The sequence below is a fragment of the Ictalurus furcatus genome, chromosome 17 (assembly GCF_023375685.1).
Source record: "Ictalurus furcatus strain D&B chromosome 17, Billie_1.0, whole genome shotgun sequence".
NCBI lineage: Eukaryota > Metazoa > Chordata > Actinopteri > Siluriformes > Ictaluridae > Ictalurus > Ictalurus furcatus.
In genome coordinates this window covers 17776226-17798042 of record NC_071271.1, presented here as the reverse complement: position 1 = coordinate 17798042, position 21817 = coordinate 17776226, and the positions used below count along the sequence as shown (strand labels likewise).

At 37.9% G+C, this 21817-nt stretch overlaps 1 protein-coding gene across 1 annotated transcript; it reads right to left on the bottom strand.

The window, feature by feature from the left end:
- Positions 1 to 14683: 14683 nt before the first annotated feature.
- On the bottom strand, positions 14684 to 21600 carry lhx1a (LIM homeobox 1a). The gene is made up of 5 exons (XM_053647734.1): positions 20565 to 21600; positions 18951 to 19174; positions 17927 to 18204; positions 16210 to 16375; positions 14684 to 15063 (listed from the first exon to the last, which is right to left on the bottom strand). Exons 1-5 carry the CDS (start codon positions 20732 to 20734, stop codon positions 14684 to 14686), a joined length of 1218 nt encoding a protein of 405 aa, XP_053503709.1. The 5' UTR covers positions 20735 to 21600.
- Between the last annotated feature and the right edge of the window lie 217 nt (positions 21601 to 21817).

Here is a 21817-nt window from a genome sequence, read left to right as displayed (position 1 = left end):
CTTTTAATTCTTGCACTGCCATCTTGGAAGACACCAAAAGGAAAGCGGAGAAAACAAAAAAGAGACAGAAAAAAGGGATGCCGCCAATCCTGCCATCTTCAACTTTAATCAACTGTACTATGCCCCCACCACCCTCACCCCCCACCCCTCACACCACCCCCCACCCTATAATAATAAGCTGTTTGGAATTCAGAAGGCAGACTCCACATCAATCATTCGCCGTGATTTTTTTTTCCCGCCGCAATAAATATGCAAATGAGGTGAAGCCAGTCACTGGTAATTTCAAGCTCAGCTCACTAGTGTTAAAAAAGGACACGAATTTATTAATTGCCGCTGGCCAAAGTAATCCTATTTCTGTAGGCATTGATTACAAAGCAGCATCAGTGATTATGGATGCTGGTGGCCCACTACCTGGCCATGGATGGAGAGGGCAGGCATTCTGGGGCAGATTATCATGATCACCACCACAAAGAAAGTCCTAATGCATCTCAGCATGGGGGAAATGCTGGCACTAAAGCCACACTGAAAACGATATTTAATTGTAAACTAGTTTAATGATAAATTACTTATAAAGGTGGGAACTCTGAATGTGCATCAAGTTCAAATCATGCAGATCACTGGCTGAACAGTGACAGCCCTAATGTGAGATTATGTTGGGGTTTTTTAGCTGCGCAAATTACTGGACACTTTGGTATGAAATACAGGCGTACACTGTACACTGGCCACTGGTCTAGTGCCAAATAATCTAGGTGTACAGTTCTGGGAGGTAGTGGTACTAGAAGGTGGAACTAGCAGATTTATGTACACGCTGTACCACACAATGTGCAACACAGTATACTAGTGGTGTAATGTAATGCTACTCTCTTTGTCTGTATCTGTATCTGTTTAGTGCTCCAAATATCTGTCTGTATTTGGATTTGAACGGGACATATTCCAGACTAGACAGTGTTTTTATGTAAGTATTTATTTATTTATTTATTTATTTACTTACTTATTTATTTTTAATTAAATGTTAATCGTATTTTTATGCCCCTGGTAACATAGAAAACACAAAAACAAGGCTGCTGGAAAAAGAAGTCCTTTTTCATTCATAAAAAAATACAACAAATAGCAATTTGTAGACTATAACTCTACTCCTAGACTTCTACAGTTCTTCAATCTCAGCTACTTCAGTAGAGTTCATTAACTGTCTCAATCAGACAACCTGTGAACCTTTCTTCAAAACATTCTATTTACTGTAAGTAACCTATCTAAACAGCCAATGAACAACATATATCAACACATAAGTCTTTCCCAAAGAAGGAAACTGTTGTTTATTGTTAATAACAATAGCCATCTAATGATATTTTATCAAATTTACTAAATTTGTGGATTTTTGCATTTAAGATAGCTCAGAAAAGTTTTCTAGACATGCTATCAGGATCTTTTACAAGGCTGGGATGCACATACAGTGCTACTGCTGATGATGCTAAGAAAACTGGGCCCCTTTAAGCGTTATTTCATTATAACACCTAATTGATTTTTGCAGCAAGATTTTATTTTATTCATAACGATGGAGGATGTTCAGTTACAAATGATGAAAAACACACACACACACACACACACAGTGAAGGTTGTCATTTGGAGACCCTATCAGTGATCAGTGATGTTTCCCTGTGCACAGCATGTGAACTGCCTGGGTTATAGAGTGGCAGCTCTATAAATAAAGGCATGTTTATACTGTGATTTTTTTTTTTTTTATAGAAATATAGCAGAAATATGTTTTTATTTTGGAGCTTTTTTAAGACAATGTTTAGATTGGGCTACTAAAGCAAACCCATGATGATTGATTTGTATGTATTTAGTACATATTGTCTATTCAATCCAAGCAATTTGTGTTTGGTTACATCTCTGCCATACACAAAAATCAACCGTATTTTAACACACCATTTCAGATTTTTGTTGTTTGGAAAATGGGAAAAAATGGAGGTGTGGAACAGTGAGGCGACTCAGACACAAACTTTGTCTCAAGTTTGTTAGCCAACAATCAAACAAAGGAACAAAGTTAGTCCAGGAAATGCACTGTGATGATGTTAGGTACCTTGAATAGTTCTCAAGTTTGTAGAAGACCTTGAACTAGATTTCTAGGTCTTAGTTTGCTTTGCTTTGGATGTGCAGTAGAAAAACATTTTTTTGCTGAAGATCCAGCGAGCGAGTTATCTCCTTCTTATCCTCAGTTCTTCAGAAAATGGCCTTCATATAGAATTCTCCAGGTGAATATAAGTGAATCTGCACACGCCGAAGCTGAAACCATCATCAGAAAGAAGTCTAAAATCAACTAAAATGCATGGGACTGAAGTGTATATTAGGTATTGGGTATGTTAGTATAGGTATTATAGGCATCCTTGCATTACAACAGCACACTATCACTTGAAATATCCTCAGTGAGACCAACAAAACATACAAACAGATGTGAGGCTGGAGATGAAATCTGGTATTCTGAAGTGCACCGCATGCCCATTCAGACACCAAGGCAAATGTGCTGCATTTGCAATTATGGACATACAAGTACAAACTTGTCAAGGAAAATCTACAACTGATAGAATATAAATTGATGCCCAGAGACAAAAGTTGGAAACAACTACAACAGGAGAAATAAATAAATAAACAAACAAACAAACAGAAGGCCACAGTGAAGTTCCTGTCCGAGAAATTTCATCTCTCATAAATAATGGCTGTAAACTTTTCCGGCAGCGCCAGCTAATTAATTCCCTGCTGTACACAAAAAGGAAATGTCGGGTGACAAATGGGAGCAGGACTTGAAAGCTGCCAGATCTGCAAAACATTTTCTACTTCAATTTATAAGCAATTTTGTTGTAAATCATCAACCAGAACTGGCTAGTTTAGGACTGAGCCTGTGGTGCTGCAACAAGAGTGCTGTTTCACCAATATGTATGTGTATGTATGTGTGTGTGAGAGACAGACAGAGTGAGAGAGAGATACTCCATATATATATATATATATATATATATATATATATATATATATATATATATATATATATATATATATATATATATATATATATGCATATGCATATGCATATATATGGAGTGCCCTCCACTAATTTTGGCACCCTTGGTAAATATGAGCAAAGAAGGCTGTGAAAAATTGTCTTTATTGTTTAACTTTTGGATCTTTTGTTAAAAAAAATTCACAAAAATACTCTCATGGATATCAAACAATTGCAAACACAACACAGGTTTATCATAAAAAATATCTTTGTTAAATATACGTGTGCAATAGTTATTGCCACCCCATGAATTCATATGAGAAAAAATATATTTGAAATATATTCCCATTGATATTTTACATTTTTTAGTGCACCTGGGTGACTAGGAACCAGAAATTGCTCAACCATGACTTCCTGTTTCACGGGGTATAAATATGACGTAATGCATAGGCCAAATTCCCTTAGTCACATCCCTATTCCCTTAGGAATATAGCTGTGATATGCGAGAAAGGTTGTTTCACTAAATAGTAAGTGGCTATAGGAAAATAGGAAAAGCCTTGAAAATGCCCATTTCCACCATCATGGAGTGTTATGAATCAACCTGGAACTGGACGTGTGTCTATATTGTCTCAACGCACCGTGAAGAGGATGGTTCGAGTGGCCAAAAAATCTCCAAGGATCACAGCTGGAGAATTACAGAAGTTAGTTGTGTCTTGGGATAAGAAAGTCTCCAAAACTACAACCTGAAGTCACCTACATCACCACAAGTTGTTTGGAAGGGTTTCAAGAAAAAAGCCTCTACTCTCATCCAAAAACAAACTCAAGAGTGTTCAGTTTGCCAGACACTACTGGAATTTAAAATGAGATCGGGTTCTATGGTCAGATGAAACCAAAATAGAGCTTTTTGGCAGTAAACACCAGAGGTGGATTTGGCGCACACAGAAAGGTAGCCATATGGAAAAGTACCTCATGCCCATGGTTAAAGATGGTGGTGGCTCTTTAATGTTTTGGGGCTATTTTTCTGCCAGAGGACCTGGACATTTTTTTATGATACATGGCATCATGGACTCTATCAAATATCAACAGATATTAAATGAAAACCTGACTGCATCTTCCAGAAAGCTTAAAATGGGACGTTGTTGGATCTTCCAGCAGGACAATGATCCAAAACATACATCAAAATCAACACAAAAATGGTTTACTGCCCACAAAATCAAGGTCCTGCCATGTCCATCCCAGTCCCCTGACTTGAAACCCATAGAAAACCTGTGGAATGAACTGAAGAGGAAAGTCCACCAGCATGGATGAAATTTAAAGGATCTGAAGATAGAGATTCTGTGTGGAAGAATGGTCTCAGATCCCTTGCCATGTATTCTCCAACCTCATCAGGCATTATAGGAGAAGACTCAGAGCTGTTATCTTTGCAAAGGGGGGTAGCACAAAGTATTGCTTAAAAGGGTGCCAATAATTGTTGCACACCTATAAACCTGTGTTGTGTTTGTAATTGTTTGATATCCATGACAGCATCCATCATTCTCATGGCTGGATCAGGAAGCTGTCACAAGGTTGCCATGGACTTTAACAGGAAACATGGCAACCACATCACACACGGCACTGCTCCCAAACTTATTCACAAATTCAAAAAGACTGGAAGTGTTGCTGACCAATTGAGAAGTGGACGTCCACAAACATCCACTGATGAAGGTACAACCGATGTATTACTGCTATACGTAGTCCCCTATATATGGAGACTTTTGGAACACCCTGTACATTGTATGTTTAATAGTAGCAGCAATTACACTTTTTTATTTATAGAGATGCTCAAAGAGAGAATACAGACCATGATTTGGCCAAAGTCAAGAACCTTTGCTTAAAATTAGCTGGAAACCTATAATAATAAGATGCCTTAATGTTTTTTACTCAGCGGAATTATCTATATAATTTGAGATAGATTGTAACATAACCCAGGTTTAATTTTAGTTAGTTTTGTTTCTGGGTGTTCTTTATTTCTATTTAGACATTTTCCACTTGATTGGTCTCCATTTTAATTTGATTTTTTTCCCCATTGTTTACCACTGTGCATGAGACAATTCAATCACTCAAACATCGACCCAAAAGATTGAAGACAGAAATGGCATCAAAACTCTCTCTATTTCTCTCAATCACTCCCGGGTTAGGCTTCGTGCATAATATTTAAACATTATTCTCTAGGATGGAAATAAATGACTGGGTAATGGGAGCTCACCAGGGTGACAGGAAACCTCATTCATTTTGCGGTACAGTAGTAGAGCATGGATAAAATGAGGCCTAGGCTGAATGCTTTCCCCAAATTAGCTGTTTCAACTGAGCCCCCGCTTCTGTGTGATTCCAGCTCAACAGCAGCGAAATTGGCACTGTGTGTTGCTCCACAGTCAAGCCAGCAGGACAGGCCCAGTGTCACTCGCCGCACTATGCTTCCTCTCACTACTAATCAGCACACTCTTAAAGCATATGCATGCACTTGTGACCACCTAGAGTGACTCTTCTCTCCTAATGTCCACAACTGAAATAACCAAACATGGCAGGGTAAAATAACACATTAAATACATTCAAGAGGAGTAAATCCACACAGTTTTACCCAGTTAGTCCAAATTTAAACGAAACATGAAGTGTGTCCATATGGACCAGAGGTCTGCTTCAACATTCTTAACCTGTGTTGTCCATTAGACTCAGAGTAAACACTGCCACAGTGTGGTGACCTTGAGTATCACAAACAGATTAAGGTTGAACTTCAGTTGACGTGATCCTACGAAATCCTACATCTTAAGTTTTACTTTTAGTTTTAGTTTCTTTATCCTGCACTGTGTGCACTAGTGTGTTGAGCCCAAAGCCCCACTAAAGCCAAAAACTATCCAAGCAAAACTTACACCATTCATTATTCGGGCCTCTCCCTCCCCTGTGTTCATTAATTATGTTTCACAGATTTTCCCAACGCAGTCTTCCTCATAATAGGGTCTCTAAAAACCAGGGGATTCCAACCTGATTCATTATTTCCAGCTTTTGTTTTTAATTAACTGCATGGCTACTCCATGTTTGGGAGACTGTAGGAGGGAGTTGAGGTGCTATGTGTGGGTTTTACACTGCGAGTACTTTTTGACTTTCTTAGAATCAAATAAATGGACATTGGTGACAAACATGTGATTCCAATCAGACCAATGAATTATGCCATGATTAGAATTATAATCAACATAACTATAGTTATACACTCACTGGCTACTTTAACAGGAACATCTGTACACCTGCTCATTCAAACAAATTACTGAAATTGTCCAGTTTCAATGAGTCTGTGCATACTGTAGCCTCAGATTCCAGTGCTTTGCTGACAGGAGTGGAACCCGATGTGGTCTTCAACTATTGAAGCCCATTCACCTCAGGTTCTGGCATATTGTGCATTCTGAGATGCTTTTCTTCTCACTATGCTTGTAAAGAGTGTTTATTATTACGGAGTTACCGTATCTTTCCTGGCAATTTGAACCAGCCTGACCATTCTCCTCTGACCTCTCTTATCAACAAGGTGTATCCACCTGCAGAATTGCCACTCACTGAATTTTTTTTTGCTTTTCACACCATTCTATGTAAGCTCTAAAGACGTGAAAATTGTGTAGGAAAATCTCCAAGAGATCAGCAGTTTTTGGAATACTTATTCAGCCCACCAAAAAGGTTCATCATGATAGTTTTCTTTGGAGAGAGCATGCTTGTCCTGTCTAAAGTCTTAAGTGTGTTCAGATTTGTGATACTTCAACATCATCCTTATGGCAAAACCAACATTTTCTGCTCCACAGTATTTGGTAGCCCAACAAGCCTACTGGTATAAAAACATTTTGCACATGCTTGCATGCATAACTACTAACATGCAGCGCACCCAGGAAACTTTTCCTACATACAGGTACTAACACAAAGACAAAGGCACGTACCCACCCACCCACATGCACCACTCAATTTTGTCTGTAATCTGTCATCTTGCCTCTAGTTTTAATTCCTGTTAACTGCATGGTTGCGTACCACTGCTTCATTCATTTTAATGGAATTGAATAACAGCGCCGCTCGGCTGCACCCGCACAAGGCTGCTTTAATTGGAACGAATGCTTAAAAAAGTGAAAAAATAATTCATGCTGCTGGTTTTCTCAGGAAAAGAACTGCATTTGTCTTAGGTGACTTCTGTATGATGCAGAAGACCTGCAGGTCATGAAACTTTTCAATGTGTATTTTTAGAGCATCGCAAAATCAAACATCACATTCAATCATGACTTTAAAAGTGTTTGCAAGTTTGTTTATTCCAGATCAGAGAACTCCTTCAGATAGGCTGACAACATGTACTGTGAAATTTATTATGTATTTTTAAAATAAAATGATCAATTGATACATCAAATTTAACTACTTTACTGAATGTCATGACCTTTCAGCAAATTTGGAAATAATAGCACTCATGGAAAAAATAACCAAGTTGTATAATGGTTTGAATTAATTAGCAATGCAGTCCAACCAGAAAATATTCCCTTTAATCCATATGTATTAGCATAAACATGGCTTTTAGCTCTTTGCTGCAGTAACATGGCAAAAAAACGCTAAAGTTACTTCCTCATCATATTTAAATTTGAATAGTCATATTCAAAGAAACTTTTAAGATGTTCAAATATACAATAATATCTTGAAGAATTTCCTTTGGGATCAATAAATGTCATCTAATCTTATGGTCCTGTGAAACAGTATTTGCCTTATTTCTTCTGTATATCTCATACTAAATTGTTTCAGAAATTAAAACAAAATCTAAGATAAAACAAAGGCAACCTGAGTAAACACAAAAAATTGTTATTTTGTTATTTTGTTATATGTTATAATGTTATTTATTGAAGCAAAAACATCATCCAATACCTGGATTGGAAGACAGAAATCCTGTTACATCTGGTGTAAACCAAACATAGAATTCCACAAAAAAACATCATACCTATGGTCAAGCATGGTGGTGGATGTGTGATGGTGTGGGGATGCTTTGCGTTTTCAGGGCCCAGGCAACTCACAATAATTGAGGGAAACATGGATTCTGCTCTCTACCAGAAAATCCTAAAGGAGAATGATCCAGTCTTCAGTCCATAAGTTGAAATTTAAGCGCAACTAGATAATGCAGCAAGACAATGATCCACAGCATAGGAGTAAGTCCACCTCTGAATGGCTCAAAAAAGCTAAAATAAAGTTTTGGAGTAGCCTAGTCAAAGTCCTGACTTGAACCCAATTGAGATGCTGTGGTGGGACCTTAAAGGGGCAGTTCATGCTTTAAAACCCTCCAATATGTCTGAACTAAAGCAATTCTGCAAAGAAAAGTGGGCCACAATTCCACCACAGTGCTGTGAAAAACGCTTACAGTTATTGGAAGCATTTGGTTGCAGTTACTGCTGCTAAAGGTGGCACAGCCAGATTTTAAGTTTAACGGAGCAATTAGTTTTTCACATGGGTGATAGGTGTTGGATAACTTTTTTGCTCCAGTAAAAATAAAATAAATAAAAACTGTAGTATGTATTTACTCAGGTTGCCTTTGTTTTATGTTAAAACTATTTAGTATGAGATATACACAAAAACAAAAGAAATTAGATTCTCAGAAATCAGATTTTTCACAGTGCTGTATCTTATCTTGTATATAATTTGTTAAACAAAAGAAATTAGAATCAGTAACTCTGGATTCCTCTGAGTTTACGAGGTTAAAAACAAATGAACTCAAAATGTATTGCATGTAAGTCAAGTTTTCAGTTCATCCCAGTTATTAAATACATAATCAAAAGCTAATGCTGTGTATCGCTAATTAAAAAGATGCAGTATTAGAAACCTATACACTTCATGAAACCTGTAAGTTATATTTTTTGTACCACAAATCCAATTATATATATATATATATATATATATATATATATATATATATATATATATATATATATCCCATAATGACAGAACAAAAATGGGTGCTAAGGATGTTACAACTAAAACCAGAACCTGTCTGCACAGACTGTTATGTGTACATCAACAAATCCAATCACTTTTCATATTTATCTCCAAATAACTGTTTTAATATATTAAAGAATTTGTGGGAAAAAAAACTGCTGTGTCAGCATTCCTTAATACTCAGAGCTTACTGGGCGAAATCATTTTACAAATTTTTGAAATGTTCTTTGACACTGAGACTATATCATCTGAAGCCAATTCAATTATGATTTTATAGTTTAGAAAAATCGTTAAAGGTTTGCAGAGAAATTCTGCTTTATAAACTCTGCTTTAAAAAGGGCTTTTAAAAATGTAGTTTTTAGGTACAATGTTTCCTGTAAGGGCATTGACGTTACTAAAGAATTGAACTTCATTTTAAAGAATTGTGTCATAGTTTCAAAAGAATAATTTCACATGTTTCTGAAGAAACAGGATCCAGGTGATCTTTAACTGTCCAGTTTGGTTGAGTTTGTGCCCATAATAGCCTCAGACTCATGTTCTTAGCTGACAGGAGTGGAACCCAATGTTGTCTTCTGCAGTCGTGTGCCCAAGGTTTGACGTGTTGTTTGTCCTGAGATACTTTTCTGTTCACCATGGTTGTAAAGACCAGCTTAAATTAATCTTGTCATTTTCCTCTCACCTCTCTTATCAACACAGCATTTTTACCTGCAGAACTGCTGCTCACGCAATGGTTTTGTTCTTTGCACTATTCTGTATAACCTCTAGACATTGTTGTGTGTGAAACCCCCCAAGAGATCAGCAGTTTCTTAAATAAGCCTGTGAAACAGACACATTTGACACCAACAATCATACCATAGAAACCATGCAACATCACTGTGATCATTTTTCCCCCACTCTGATGTTTGATGTCAATATTAACTGAAGCTATTTACTTTAGGGTGTCTGCATGACTTGCACTTCTGCCACATGATTGGCTGATTGGATATTGCATGAATGAGCCTGTTAGGTACAGCCTGTTACAGTCATTTAGTCATGCATGTCTTTATTTACATGCCATATAGATACATTATTATTTACTTTATAATTTATTTATATTTGGTAAATGATTTTCCTTGTGAGGGTTGTTGTGGATCCAGAGCCTATCCCATGAACACTGGGCGCATGGTGGGAATATACCCTGGATTGGACACCACGCCATAACATTGTGTTGAACCTAGGCGCAAGCCAGTATCCAATCCATATACGGGCATGTTTTGGACAGTGGGAGGAAACCGAAGAACCCTGAGGAACATGGGGAGAAAATGCACAGGTCCACACAGAAACTGGTATCCCAAGCTCAAGATAGAACTAGGGACCTTGAAGCTGTGAGAAGGGTATGCTGCCTGCTATTTTTCATTGACTTAAAGACATTCTGAAAAAGCTTTATGGTTGAAATTTTTATGTCGTCCCAAGAAGTAGTTGTTTTTTTTATTAACTTTTTTTTTTTATGATTGTGAGAATTAAAGACAATCAGTCTTAATTGCTAGGTATCCCTCAGTTTGGTTGTTTCCTGGCTAGATGTGTCATTTAACATTGAATCTTTTTAAGGATAACAACACTATAAATCTGATCAGCAGCATTATTTCGGTTGTAGGAATAAATATGTAAAACAATGTTATAAAGAGAAGAACACACAAGTATGATTTCAGAAGGTTTTCATAATATAATACAACCCAATTGTAAGCCCCAAAGACATAAAAATTCCATCTTAGAATTTCCCAACAGGTGCATAAAACAGAAGGGCAGAAGAGAGCAAACTGTATCATGGTGGTGAAATGGAGAAAGCATGAAGAAGAAAAGACCTGCTCAAGATCCAAAGCATGTCAGTTCATGTGTGAATCATAGTGGCGTGGGTTTTTATGGCTGCAAGTCGGACTGACTCACTCGCCTTTATTGATGTGACTGCCAGCAACAGAGGGATGAATTCTGAAGTGTCGAGAAGCATCTCAACTGCTTGGATCCAACCAAATGTCTCAGAACTTCACTTTTCAGAAGAACAATGACCTGAGATGTACTACTTTAGCGACTATGGAGTTTTTCAGGGTCAAAAAGTGAAAATGTTCTTGCCTGGATGAGTCAATCACCCAATGTGATCTCTGCTGGATTATATTTCATTTACTGAAAACGGAAGGCAAAAACACATTAGAACAAGCAGTGAGGGAAAATGTCTGCATTATAGCCCAGAGCATGATCAGAGAAGATACCCAGTATCTCAGATAGTTATTGTGTACAAAATGGATTCGGTTCCTATGTGCTAATCCCAAATTAAAGGTAATATTATGCAATTTCACCTTAGAGTTGTTTAATTTCAAATCAAAGATGCAGCAGTATTAAGTGAAAAAGTGTCCAACTTTATGCACTGTTAGAGGCTAGGCTGCGAAAGTCATGGCATAATTCTTTTAATGTTGTAATCTGAAACCAAGAAACCAAGAGCTACAGCATACATGACACAAGTTACTCATAATGTTTTTCATAATGCACAATATGCTTCCTGTGTTAAAATATTGCACTCAATGAAACTTGAGAACCAGTCAAGTCCAGGTAGCATTTACAATAATGTTCATCAGAACCTACGCTGGAGTAATGATAATGCCAGTATGTAAATCGTATTCATTCAGATTATCCAGAGTTGTATTGGTGCATGGATGTTAAATAACTTATAAATCAAAATTACTAGAAACAGACTCTGGTCACTTTGAATATACAGTATATATATATATATATATATATATATATATATATATATATATATATATATATATATATATATATATATATACATGTGCATCATCATTCACATTCGCCTCCTGCACACACAAATAAAAAGCTGACACCCGGAGGAGGTGTGCTATAGTGAGATCCCACAATCAAGATTTTAAAATGTCATTTAAAAACATTCAATACTCTTAAGGTGCATTTATATTTAACGTGTCTACAAGGTCAGGCAGAACCAATAGCCAATGTCCAATCAATCTGAGATTTGAATTTAAAGAGCTGTGGCCTCCTGGGTGACAGAGCGCAGAGTCAGCGGCGTGGCTAAGCCCCAGGCTCAGGAGGGCCCCGGCAGGCCTGTTTAACTCCCAGGACCATGATTAATTCATAGTGGATTATGTGCTGGGTGCAGTGGGGGCACTGCTGGGCTCCTTCAAAACTAAAACCACACAGATAAAGCCTCGCCGCCTCCCAAGACACCAGGCTCAATCTGATGCCCGACTTTTCTTGCCTCTGCACCTACGAAGGATTTTTTTTCCCCCTGATGCATCCTAGAGGGATTTCATTCGATGCATCTGATTTTACTGTTTTATTTCCTCCAGTCTATGAATTGAGATGTGAATTGTTGGGTGTTTAGGAATAGGTTTGCTACTCCACGAATTGAAATTGAAAAATCTTTTCTGTTTCTGTTCGTTCAGACACAAGAGATCTGTTCTGCATGTCTGATGAGGCTTTTTAATATTTTTCATCCTGGCTCTGAGACGTGGCAAAAAAAAATTCTCCTGCACTGTATCCCTTATGTGAGATATTAAGAGTTACTTAGATATTACTGTTACTTTCTGTTTCCAGCCATCACAGGAACTATCAAAATGTGAGAAGCATTTTTGCGTTTGTATGTGTGTGTTTTTAGATTTAGCGATCTGACTGAAGATTTCGATAATGAATTGTGAATGCAGTTTGATCATTACAAGGGAACAATCGGAGAGGGTTTACGTCATCTGCTAATAAATAAATGTAAAGCAGCATGAATGTTGAAATCTCATTTTCTATACTTGCAGTACAGTATATTGTAAATCCACACTGTAAAATGCTCTGTAGCTTAATGCTGACCTGTTATATGAATTTTACTTTCTTGTAGTATCACATTCCAGGGAACTCACTCACACAGGTAAAGATTTTCATATAAGAAATATTAATAAAGTCCTTCAACAAGCCATCCCATCAACAAACCACAGAAGTCACAGAGGTTCTACCAAATCTGACATCTGATTAAATGTAATGCTCACAAATCTTTATATTTATCAAAATCGTAAAAAGGGAAATTTAGATATGGAAATTTAGATATAACGGACCAGATGCAAGGTGATGATAAATGAGAAAGTACTCTCCCAGTGTCACTGTCAGCAGATAACAATGGGAACCTCCTATTAATGTGTACTTGATATGTAATGTTAATTGCTCAGAGAATGGTACATGAAAAATAGATTACTTACTAAACCAAGCATCCCAATTTCATATTTTCTAATTTTATTAAAAACTCACAAATTTGTTCAACATGTTGTATTTATACAGTGAATGGTCTAATATGCACTGGAGGTCACATAAGCTTAGGTTTATTAGAACAATAAAAGACATACCATGAGAATTTGATATTTAAAGAAATTTGCAGCTGCTCGCTGCACATTTGACCATCGATTTTAATAGTTTGGATTTTCCTTTAAAGACACAAAAATAAAACTTGTAGGTCTAAGTACGTTATATGAACAATTTTTGAATGTTTTTTTTTCAGCAGACTAAAAAAATTAAGAAGTAAATACTTCTTGTTGTTTTTTTAACACTTACACTTTGTTTCAACACGTTCTGCAGATAATGGTGCAAAGCACTTTTACAGTATTTGTGCTATGGTTTTATTTGGCAACTGTCTACTTACTTGTGGTTTTTTTTTTTCCTTTTTCTTTTTTTTTTTGTGTAAACAACATCTTGTACAAACTAGCACAGTGAACCACAACCCCAGCAAACTCGTTTTTCTTCATACAATATAAATAAAGTCAATACAAAAGTTTGGTTGGTTGCTTGGAACTTCTTTATCTGGATCAAGAGGTTCTAAAACATGGTTGATACTTTTAACTCCTGAATTAAATATATTACGTAAACAGTTGACTGTTCTAAGTCCCTTTCAGACCCTCGTTAAAATAATTTTAGAAGGTAGACTTCATTTAACAACATTTCAAGTTCTCTTCCATTAAATAAAGGGTTCACAATCCATACAACATTTACTGTTTGCCTTTTGAAGGCGAACTTCAGATTTGGTGGAACTCTAGGAAAAACAAAGGGATATGTCCACACAGAGGGGAAAAAAAAAAGCCTTTTTCCTCCCTGCCTCCAGAAACATATTTAGTGTCAAAAAGGTTGTTTAAGTGTCAATATGGCAAAGCCTTGAAAGGCAAAGAGGTCTGAGGAGCTTTCAAATAAATAAATTAGTCTGCCGGCTTAGGTCTTTCCTGGAGTCAACATCACAGGTAAGCGTTAGGTAAGCCGCCGTGGGTGTTTCTCTGTAAAGCTAAGTCTTTGACAGTACCTAATGCTGTTAATATGTTGCGATCATTGTTTTGAGAGTGAAGGTTTAACCAGTGGTGCATGGAGGGCTTCGGGAGGAGGGGAGTTGCTGTGCTAAGCCTCACAGCGCCGTCCATACAGCGATTAGGTCAACAGTAGCCATCAGTCATTTCTGTGCTCGAGTTCTGACTTTGATGAGGAGAAAACAACATAACTGAACTGCAACACAATATCAAAGTAAATGTATATGGCCTCTTTGTCTGCTGCACCTGTTTATACTCTCTTATCAGCAAAATAATGAAGAAAAATGACAAAAAATAATAAATATGAATGGCAAAAAGTGACCAGTGTCCCTGTTGCCATCCTCTCTTTTCTGCTGTCCCTAATTTCTCTCTGGAGAAATGCCTTCAGGAGCTACCAGACTGTGCCCTCATTCATTTCTGAAGGAGGATGGGAGAGGTGGTTGTTGTATCCGCTTCCATTGAGGGAGAGTGAGGTAAAGGAGGGACTAGGGCCAAACACGTCGGATGACATACTGTGCAGAGGTCCAGGGATCCCAGGTTCTGGGCTGGGCGACTCTCCTGGGTGGTGAGACATGATGTCTGAAAAGCGCTGTACTTCACTGGACGGATGATGCCCAGGGATGGGATGGTCCATGCCCCCTAAAGGGGTGCCAGTGGGTCCTGATGACGGGACAAAGGGGAGATCCACTGGGGTCTGGGCCTGTGAAGACGGTGGCCCTTGAGGAAAGAAGTCATAGTTCCCTCCAGGTCCATAGTAATCACTCTGATAATCTGCCATATAAAAGAGAATTTTTTTTTTTCAGCAAATAAAACTCAAAGTACATGTTTAAAATGAATGCATGTGTAGCCTGTAGTTTTGTGGAACAGGCTCTTACTGTGCCAGAAAAGTCACAGAGCATGTTACACTTAAATCACATGCAGAGTAAACAAAAGTGGTGAGAAATTAATTCATTCATCTATAATTTAACATTCTCACAATTCGTACCATATCTATAATACCCATATGTACACTGAAAGCTTTAACACAATGTAAAAAATACCAATCATTCTAGAATAAAATAAAAAACATGAAAAAGCAAGGATTCATTTCTTTACAAAATTATTATTAATAATTGATATGAAATAATTGTTGTCTTTCCTTTCAGTACAGTTTTTTTTTTTTTTTTACAAAGTGGCATTATATAATATATAATAATAATAATCTATAGTAGTTTTGCCTATAAAGTGATCAAAGAAGGCTCTTTTTTTACATTAAAAAAAACTCCAATAAATAGCCAAAACATTAAAGTCCTATGAGTGCTAAAGATGAGAGGGAAGGAAATGCCAGTGGAATAAAAAAAAAATCTGTTGATAGAAATGGCTAACCAGCTGACCTCAATTATGCTAACGACTCACGCATGAATGAAGGCGAGGAGAGGCTGAACACAGCTCCAGCGGAAATGTGTCGGTGATAACGGCCAAGACTAAAACAGCAATAACACTAAACACTGTTGCCCGAAAGGCAAGAGTTCAGCAGAATGCACAGGCTGAATTAACCCTTGAATTTTCTTACCAGCCAACATTTAAAGCATGCACTGCTTCAACTCTTCGTTTGCGCGCCTTGAATATTTTTCATTTTGCATTGTCGGGATTAAACAACCGTACTGTCGAATAGACCATTAAGTATGAATGGACCATTTTGGAACATCCGCTACATTGTCTATATATATTATTTGTTCTAAGACTACACAATCCGATAAGCGATCAGACTCGCTGTCGGTCAGCTCTCCTGGTTCCAGCTGTCTGATGAACAGTGCGAGGCTTCAAAGGCTTCCTGCGGCGGCGGGACAAATGGAAATGGCGCTTTACAGACGCGTGTCAAAGCGCTCAGCAGCGGTTAGGAGAGAGGTGCGAGGAGGATAAGGAAGCCAGGTTTACCTCCGTAGTAGGAGAAGGGGCCGTTCGGGATGAGTTCTCCTGGCTCCAGGCGGTCCACCAGCGTGCGCATCCTCCGTGGACTCCGGAAAAACGCGTGTCTCCGCGCGCCCAGTGCGCTCAGCTGCTTCATGCGCCGCTCTTTAGAGCGCCGGTTTTGGAACCACACCTAAAGCAGACAGGCCAGACAAATACACACTTAAATAACACTAAAGCCAAACAATAACACGATCATTTTTCTACATCTCTGTTTTCACATTTTTCTGCCGATACCTAAATAAAACGATTATTTTATAGTTTATGTACATATCACATTTATAACATATTTATATTTATTAGCTTGAGGTTTTTTTTTTTTTTTTTTTTTTTGGTTTTTTTTTTTACTCGTTAGATTTTTTTTAGCCCTTAACAACGTCCAAATTCCCATCGTTTTGAGGATGAGTGCCACGAACCAGTCTTAGTGTGCGCTAGACATATTAGACTAAATTCCAAAATAACAGCGTTAACCTACATGCGTTTTTATTTACCTAATAATCAGCAATGTGATTATTTATCTGCGTGTTTTCCACTCAACTTCATAACTTTTCCATATGATCACATGTCCTAAAACCTAGCTATAGGAGTACACTAGAACGCTGACGCTGTCCAATTCCTGGGCATATATATATATATATATATATATATATATATATATATATATATATATATATATATATATATATATATATATATGACCTAGCCACACTGAGGTGGCGGCAGCAGGAACCTGAAATACCTAATTAATAAGAGGAAGGCTATTACAAATATTAGCTGTCTCACTTGGGTTAGTGTTTCTACCAATTTATATAACTATTCCTATTTTTTTCCTCTAATTAACCTATTTATTCTGAAAACTTAAAGACTTAAACAGTAAATGCCGCTGATTTGATGTTCAGCCCCATTAATATATCAGGCGATTCCCACAGCACCTATTTACACGACCTTTACTGATAAATGCTGTAATTATGGCCTATCTTTAATATTTTATCCTCATTCATTTGTGTGTTTCTACGTGGTGGCAGCAGATTGTACCAACGGGTTACTCTACAGACTACAGACTGATGGAGACATGAAGCACACCGGCTCTCTGCAGAACTCTCCTTGTCTCATAACAACTCCGAAAATGACAATAATCAATAGTCGTCGTTGCGCGCGCGCCAAATAAATAAATAAATAAATAAATAAATAAATAAATACAAGCAGAATCGGCTGGTTTTGCTATTTTGCTACAGACTTTCCACTTGACTGAGAAGCGTCCCAGCATGGCTAAATGTGGGCGCAGAGCGTGATGGCGCCGCGCTGCCAAGCTTCCCGCCGCTCCCGCCAGCCTAACGCCAGTTGGCACCTCTCTCCGTCACCCGAGCCAAGAATAAATAAATAAAAAAAAACAGGCTAACAGTATAAATACTACTTCCGAACATTCGCAGATGCCAGCAAAATACATTTTTCCCGTTTCCATTCAAATGATGTTGTGTTGAGGTCAGCGACCGCGCGCTGATAGGCTACCAAACAATTTCTAAAATGAATTAGTCTAGGTGATATTTAACAGACTGTCAGAATCTTTATTTTAGTTTATATTATTTATATTAAAGGCATGTGATATGGGCTATAAGCAGCCACTGGCCTATTTTCAATCCGAAACAACTCTGAAGCAGACTCTTTTTTTTAAGGTTAACTTTACCTGGATGACGCGCATGTTGAGGCCGGTTTCCTGCGCGAGCTGTTCCCGGATGTGGCGTGTGGGCTTGGGCGTGGCCGCGAACGCCGCCTTGAGCGTCTCGAGCTGTTTGGCTTTGATGGTGGTGCGCGGGCCGCGCCGCTTCCCGCCCAGGTTCTGGTCGTCGTTCTCGTTGTTCACCGTTTCTTTGTCCGACAAGGTGGCGATTTCCGAGTCCTTCACATCGTCCTGAAGCGGGTCTTGGGAATCGGGCGATAAACTCGGATCACTGCAGGCTGTTACTGAACACACATTGGAGAAATAAGGGGGGTTAAGAAAATCTGCTATTGGAATATGAATCAAATGCAAAAAAAATATTTTATACGACTACTACTCATATTATCACTGAGAATGATATTGATAAGCCTAATGTTTATTTGGCAATTAAATAATCTTTATTAGGCCTTTAGATCAATACATTTTTTTTTTCTTGTTTGTTGCCTGAAAATAAAAGGTTACTGGAAGAACCCTTAAAAAATTGCCTCCAGGATGATTGTTGCAAAGGTTTGAATGATTCCCTAAAGAACCATACTTTCAATAAGAAACCCAACGGGTCCATTAATTAATATTGATTTTATTTATTATTGTAACATATATTATATAAGATGATTTTTTTAAGTGCAGTCCATAACCATAAAATATTATACTAAATGTTAAATGGAGGATAAAGCAACTGTTTCCTCAAGTATGTTTCATAATAGCATTTAAAATGTACTACAGCAATTTATCTTGTCATTTATTTTTAGAGAGTGGGTTTAACATGGGGGGGGGGTACATGCTTTTGAATTTTTTTTTTTAGAATATTCTAGATTATTTTAAAGTATAATTTAGCACCTTAACGTAAATATGTTTTTAAAAACTCACAATGCGTCAGCTATCATTAAACGGCTTTATAATCACATCAGTGTGCACCTGAGTAACTTGCGTTCTTCAGTATACTTTTACGTGTTACAAGTGTCACTCATTTCCCTAGTGACTTTTATCTTACCCGAGAGAAGGTTGGTGTCTTTCACGTTGGTGTTACTTAAATAGTCGTCTTTGCACACGAATTTGTTCTCGTCTATGATGTAGAGTTCCTCCCCCGTAGACAGCTGTTTGTTGCACATCATGCATGTGAAGCAGTTGAGGTGGAACACTTTACTGCGCGCTCTGCGGACCAGGTCATTGGGCGAAATGCCCTGAGCACAACCTGCGCACTTTGTCCCAAAGCGCCTGCGAAATACAACACATTTCAAACATTTTCATATGAATATAATATCTAACAATAACCCTAAGAGCTTAATGTAGGTTTCTGGCTCTCACTGAAGGTAACAAGTAGATGGACTTTTTGAATCAACCAAAAATATACGCGCATAAAAGACCCCTGAAATACTCTATAATAATAATAATAATAATAATAATAATAATAATAATAATAATAATAATAAATGCGATACTGGAAAATATATGTCCCATTGAATAATGACCTACACATAACAGCATACAAAATATGTGATTATATATAGAACTTGGTACAAATACCAACAAATAAAACCATTGAAAAACGTTATTCAGTGAATATCCTCAAAACACGTTACCCACTGCTAAATTCACTCTTCTGAATTGTGTGTATTGCGATGTTCAGTGTTTGTTGATTCCCAGTCTGATTGTGCTGCCTGCTGATTTCCACCTCAAAAGTGTGTTTTTTATTCAAATCCTCTTATCACATGTGCGCTCGACCCGCAAACACACACACACACACACACACACTCAAACACATACGGGTCTAACCAGTGATCCCTGTGGCTCATCGGCCTGCACAAGTGTGATTTCCTTACACACTTCACTGTATACAGAGCATTAGTGGAGCTGCGCTTTCTTTTGCATGACAATTCAAATGAACAAGCCTTTAATTAACTGCTTTGCTAATCAAAGAAACCAACATGCTAACCTTGTTGACAAGTCTTACCTTCCCGTTTCACACTGGGATTATTATTTTTATTTTTATTTTATTTTTTGTTTGTTTGCAAATCAAAAGATATGCATTTCTGCAGATCATTCCATGTCAGAGAATAACTGTAGTATTTAGTACGGAATTGTATACAAATGTTTTTGTTAGATAAATATGCTTATTAAAATAGAACTAGAGTAGAGGATAAATAAAGAGCATTGTGGCTAGGTATTTATTCAGGAATTAAGTTATACTTAAATGTTTATATCAGATATCATTTTATAGGATATGTATATATATATTTATATATAGGATTTGTTGTTTAATCCGATGATAGCCTATCGTAAACAGTTACTAATGGCATATTTGCTTTTTTGTATTAGTGATACATTTTTTAAAAATCAGATTTGAGTTATCATCAACCCTCTTGTGAAGACCTATAAGTACTTAAAGGAGCTAGATATATGATAAATGACATAAACATTCTATTTTATATATATATATATATATATATATATATATATATATATATATATATATATATATATATATATATATATATATCGTGCTAATTTGTTGTATATTAGTGCTTATAGGCTCCATCACAACACCAACGAAATCACTGGTTATGATTGTTGATTGTCAAAGAGATATCCTGCATCTCCAACTTACCTAAAGAAGTCATTTTTGCAATAGAGTTTCCCTTCTCGAGAAAAGCATTTCTCGGTCAGATTGCATTTGCACTCACAGCACTGCACACACTTGATGTGCCACGCTCTGTCCAGCACATTGAGCAGGAACCTGTCCAGTATAGGCCTCTCGCAGCCTGCACAGTGGACCATCGTCTTTGGATGCTCTCCCACAATCACTGCTGCGTTTTTCTCCACAACCTGAGAGCCTTTTCGTATTATCTCACACGCACACACAAAAAACACACACACAAAAGCGCCGAAGGTTACTCCAAGTCTCTTGTAAGTCTTTGTGAACGGTTGTCAGATGGGAAACACTCAGGTGTCGGCACCACTTCTGCGTTTCGTCCAAACAACAACAAAAAAAGCCCCGAGCAATCAAATGTGAGCCTTCTCATGCAGGAGGAACCGGCAGAGCCTCAGCTGTCAGTCGTTTCGGTCCTCTTCCACACAAACACATTTGCAGTGATTCAAATAAAGCCAGTGCACGTCGGTAAAGTTAAATCACCAACCGGATGTTGGCTACACGGGGAACACCATCACGCATCAGCAAGTTGCGATTGTTGTCAAGGTTAAGCATTGGAGAAAAAAGAGCGATGAAGGAAAAGTGTCTGTTGGCAGAGCAGAATGCAACCGGAACCAGCAAACGAGAAGATCACATCAAAGCGCGAGCTGAACGCACTTCACCACGTCCACCATGTGTCCACCGGCGCGCGCTCTAATAAGATAAGATAACCATCAAGCCAGTTCAGAGTGCGTTTCCTTCAGGTCGGGTGTTTCCTCCTCGGTGAGGTAAAAGAGGTGAAAGATGCTACAAAGGACAGGTTGTGTGTGACAGGTCGTTGCGTTACTGACGCTCCTCACGCAGTCTTCGGTGTTCTGAATGTTCCCGCAAAGCGCACGAGCCAGACTTATTCACAGCCCTGTGACGTCACGGCAGGTCGAGACCAATCAGCATCTTTCCGTACAAGTGACCATTAGCTGTCTCCTCGCCGCTCTGCCGCTGTACTCGGTCCTATTTATAGGGAACAGAGGAAACCAATTGTCAAAAAACCTCCAGAAAGTGTCATATCTTAGTAAATGTTGGGGATAGCCAGAAAGACGCAGAGCCTTGATGTATGCCAGTGCGTTTCCTTTTTCCTTCCCGTTCTTTAATTCTCCAGTGATCTTTAATCGACTGGGTAACGAGGACTGGGGCGAATATTTTCATAAGGTAGGCATTCGTCTTTATGGCTT

Bases quoted from the DNA above. Each gene is read 5' to 3' on its own strand.
- lhx1a (XM_053647734.1), bottom strand. From the start codon at position 20,734: ATGGTCCACTGTGCAGGCTGCGAGAGGCCTATACTGGACAGGTTCCTG. The intron at 18,205-18,950 runs GTAAGATAAAAG...ATGTGTGTTCAG, and splicing joins AGACACCAACCTTCTCTCGG to TAACAGCCTGCAGTGATCCG. The intron at 16,376-17,926 runs GTAAAGTTAACC...TGTCTGCTTTAG, and splicing joins TCAACATGCGCGTCATCCAG to GTGTGGTTCCAAAACCGGCG.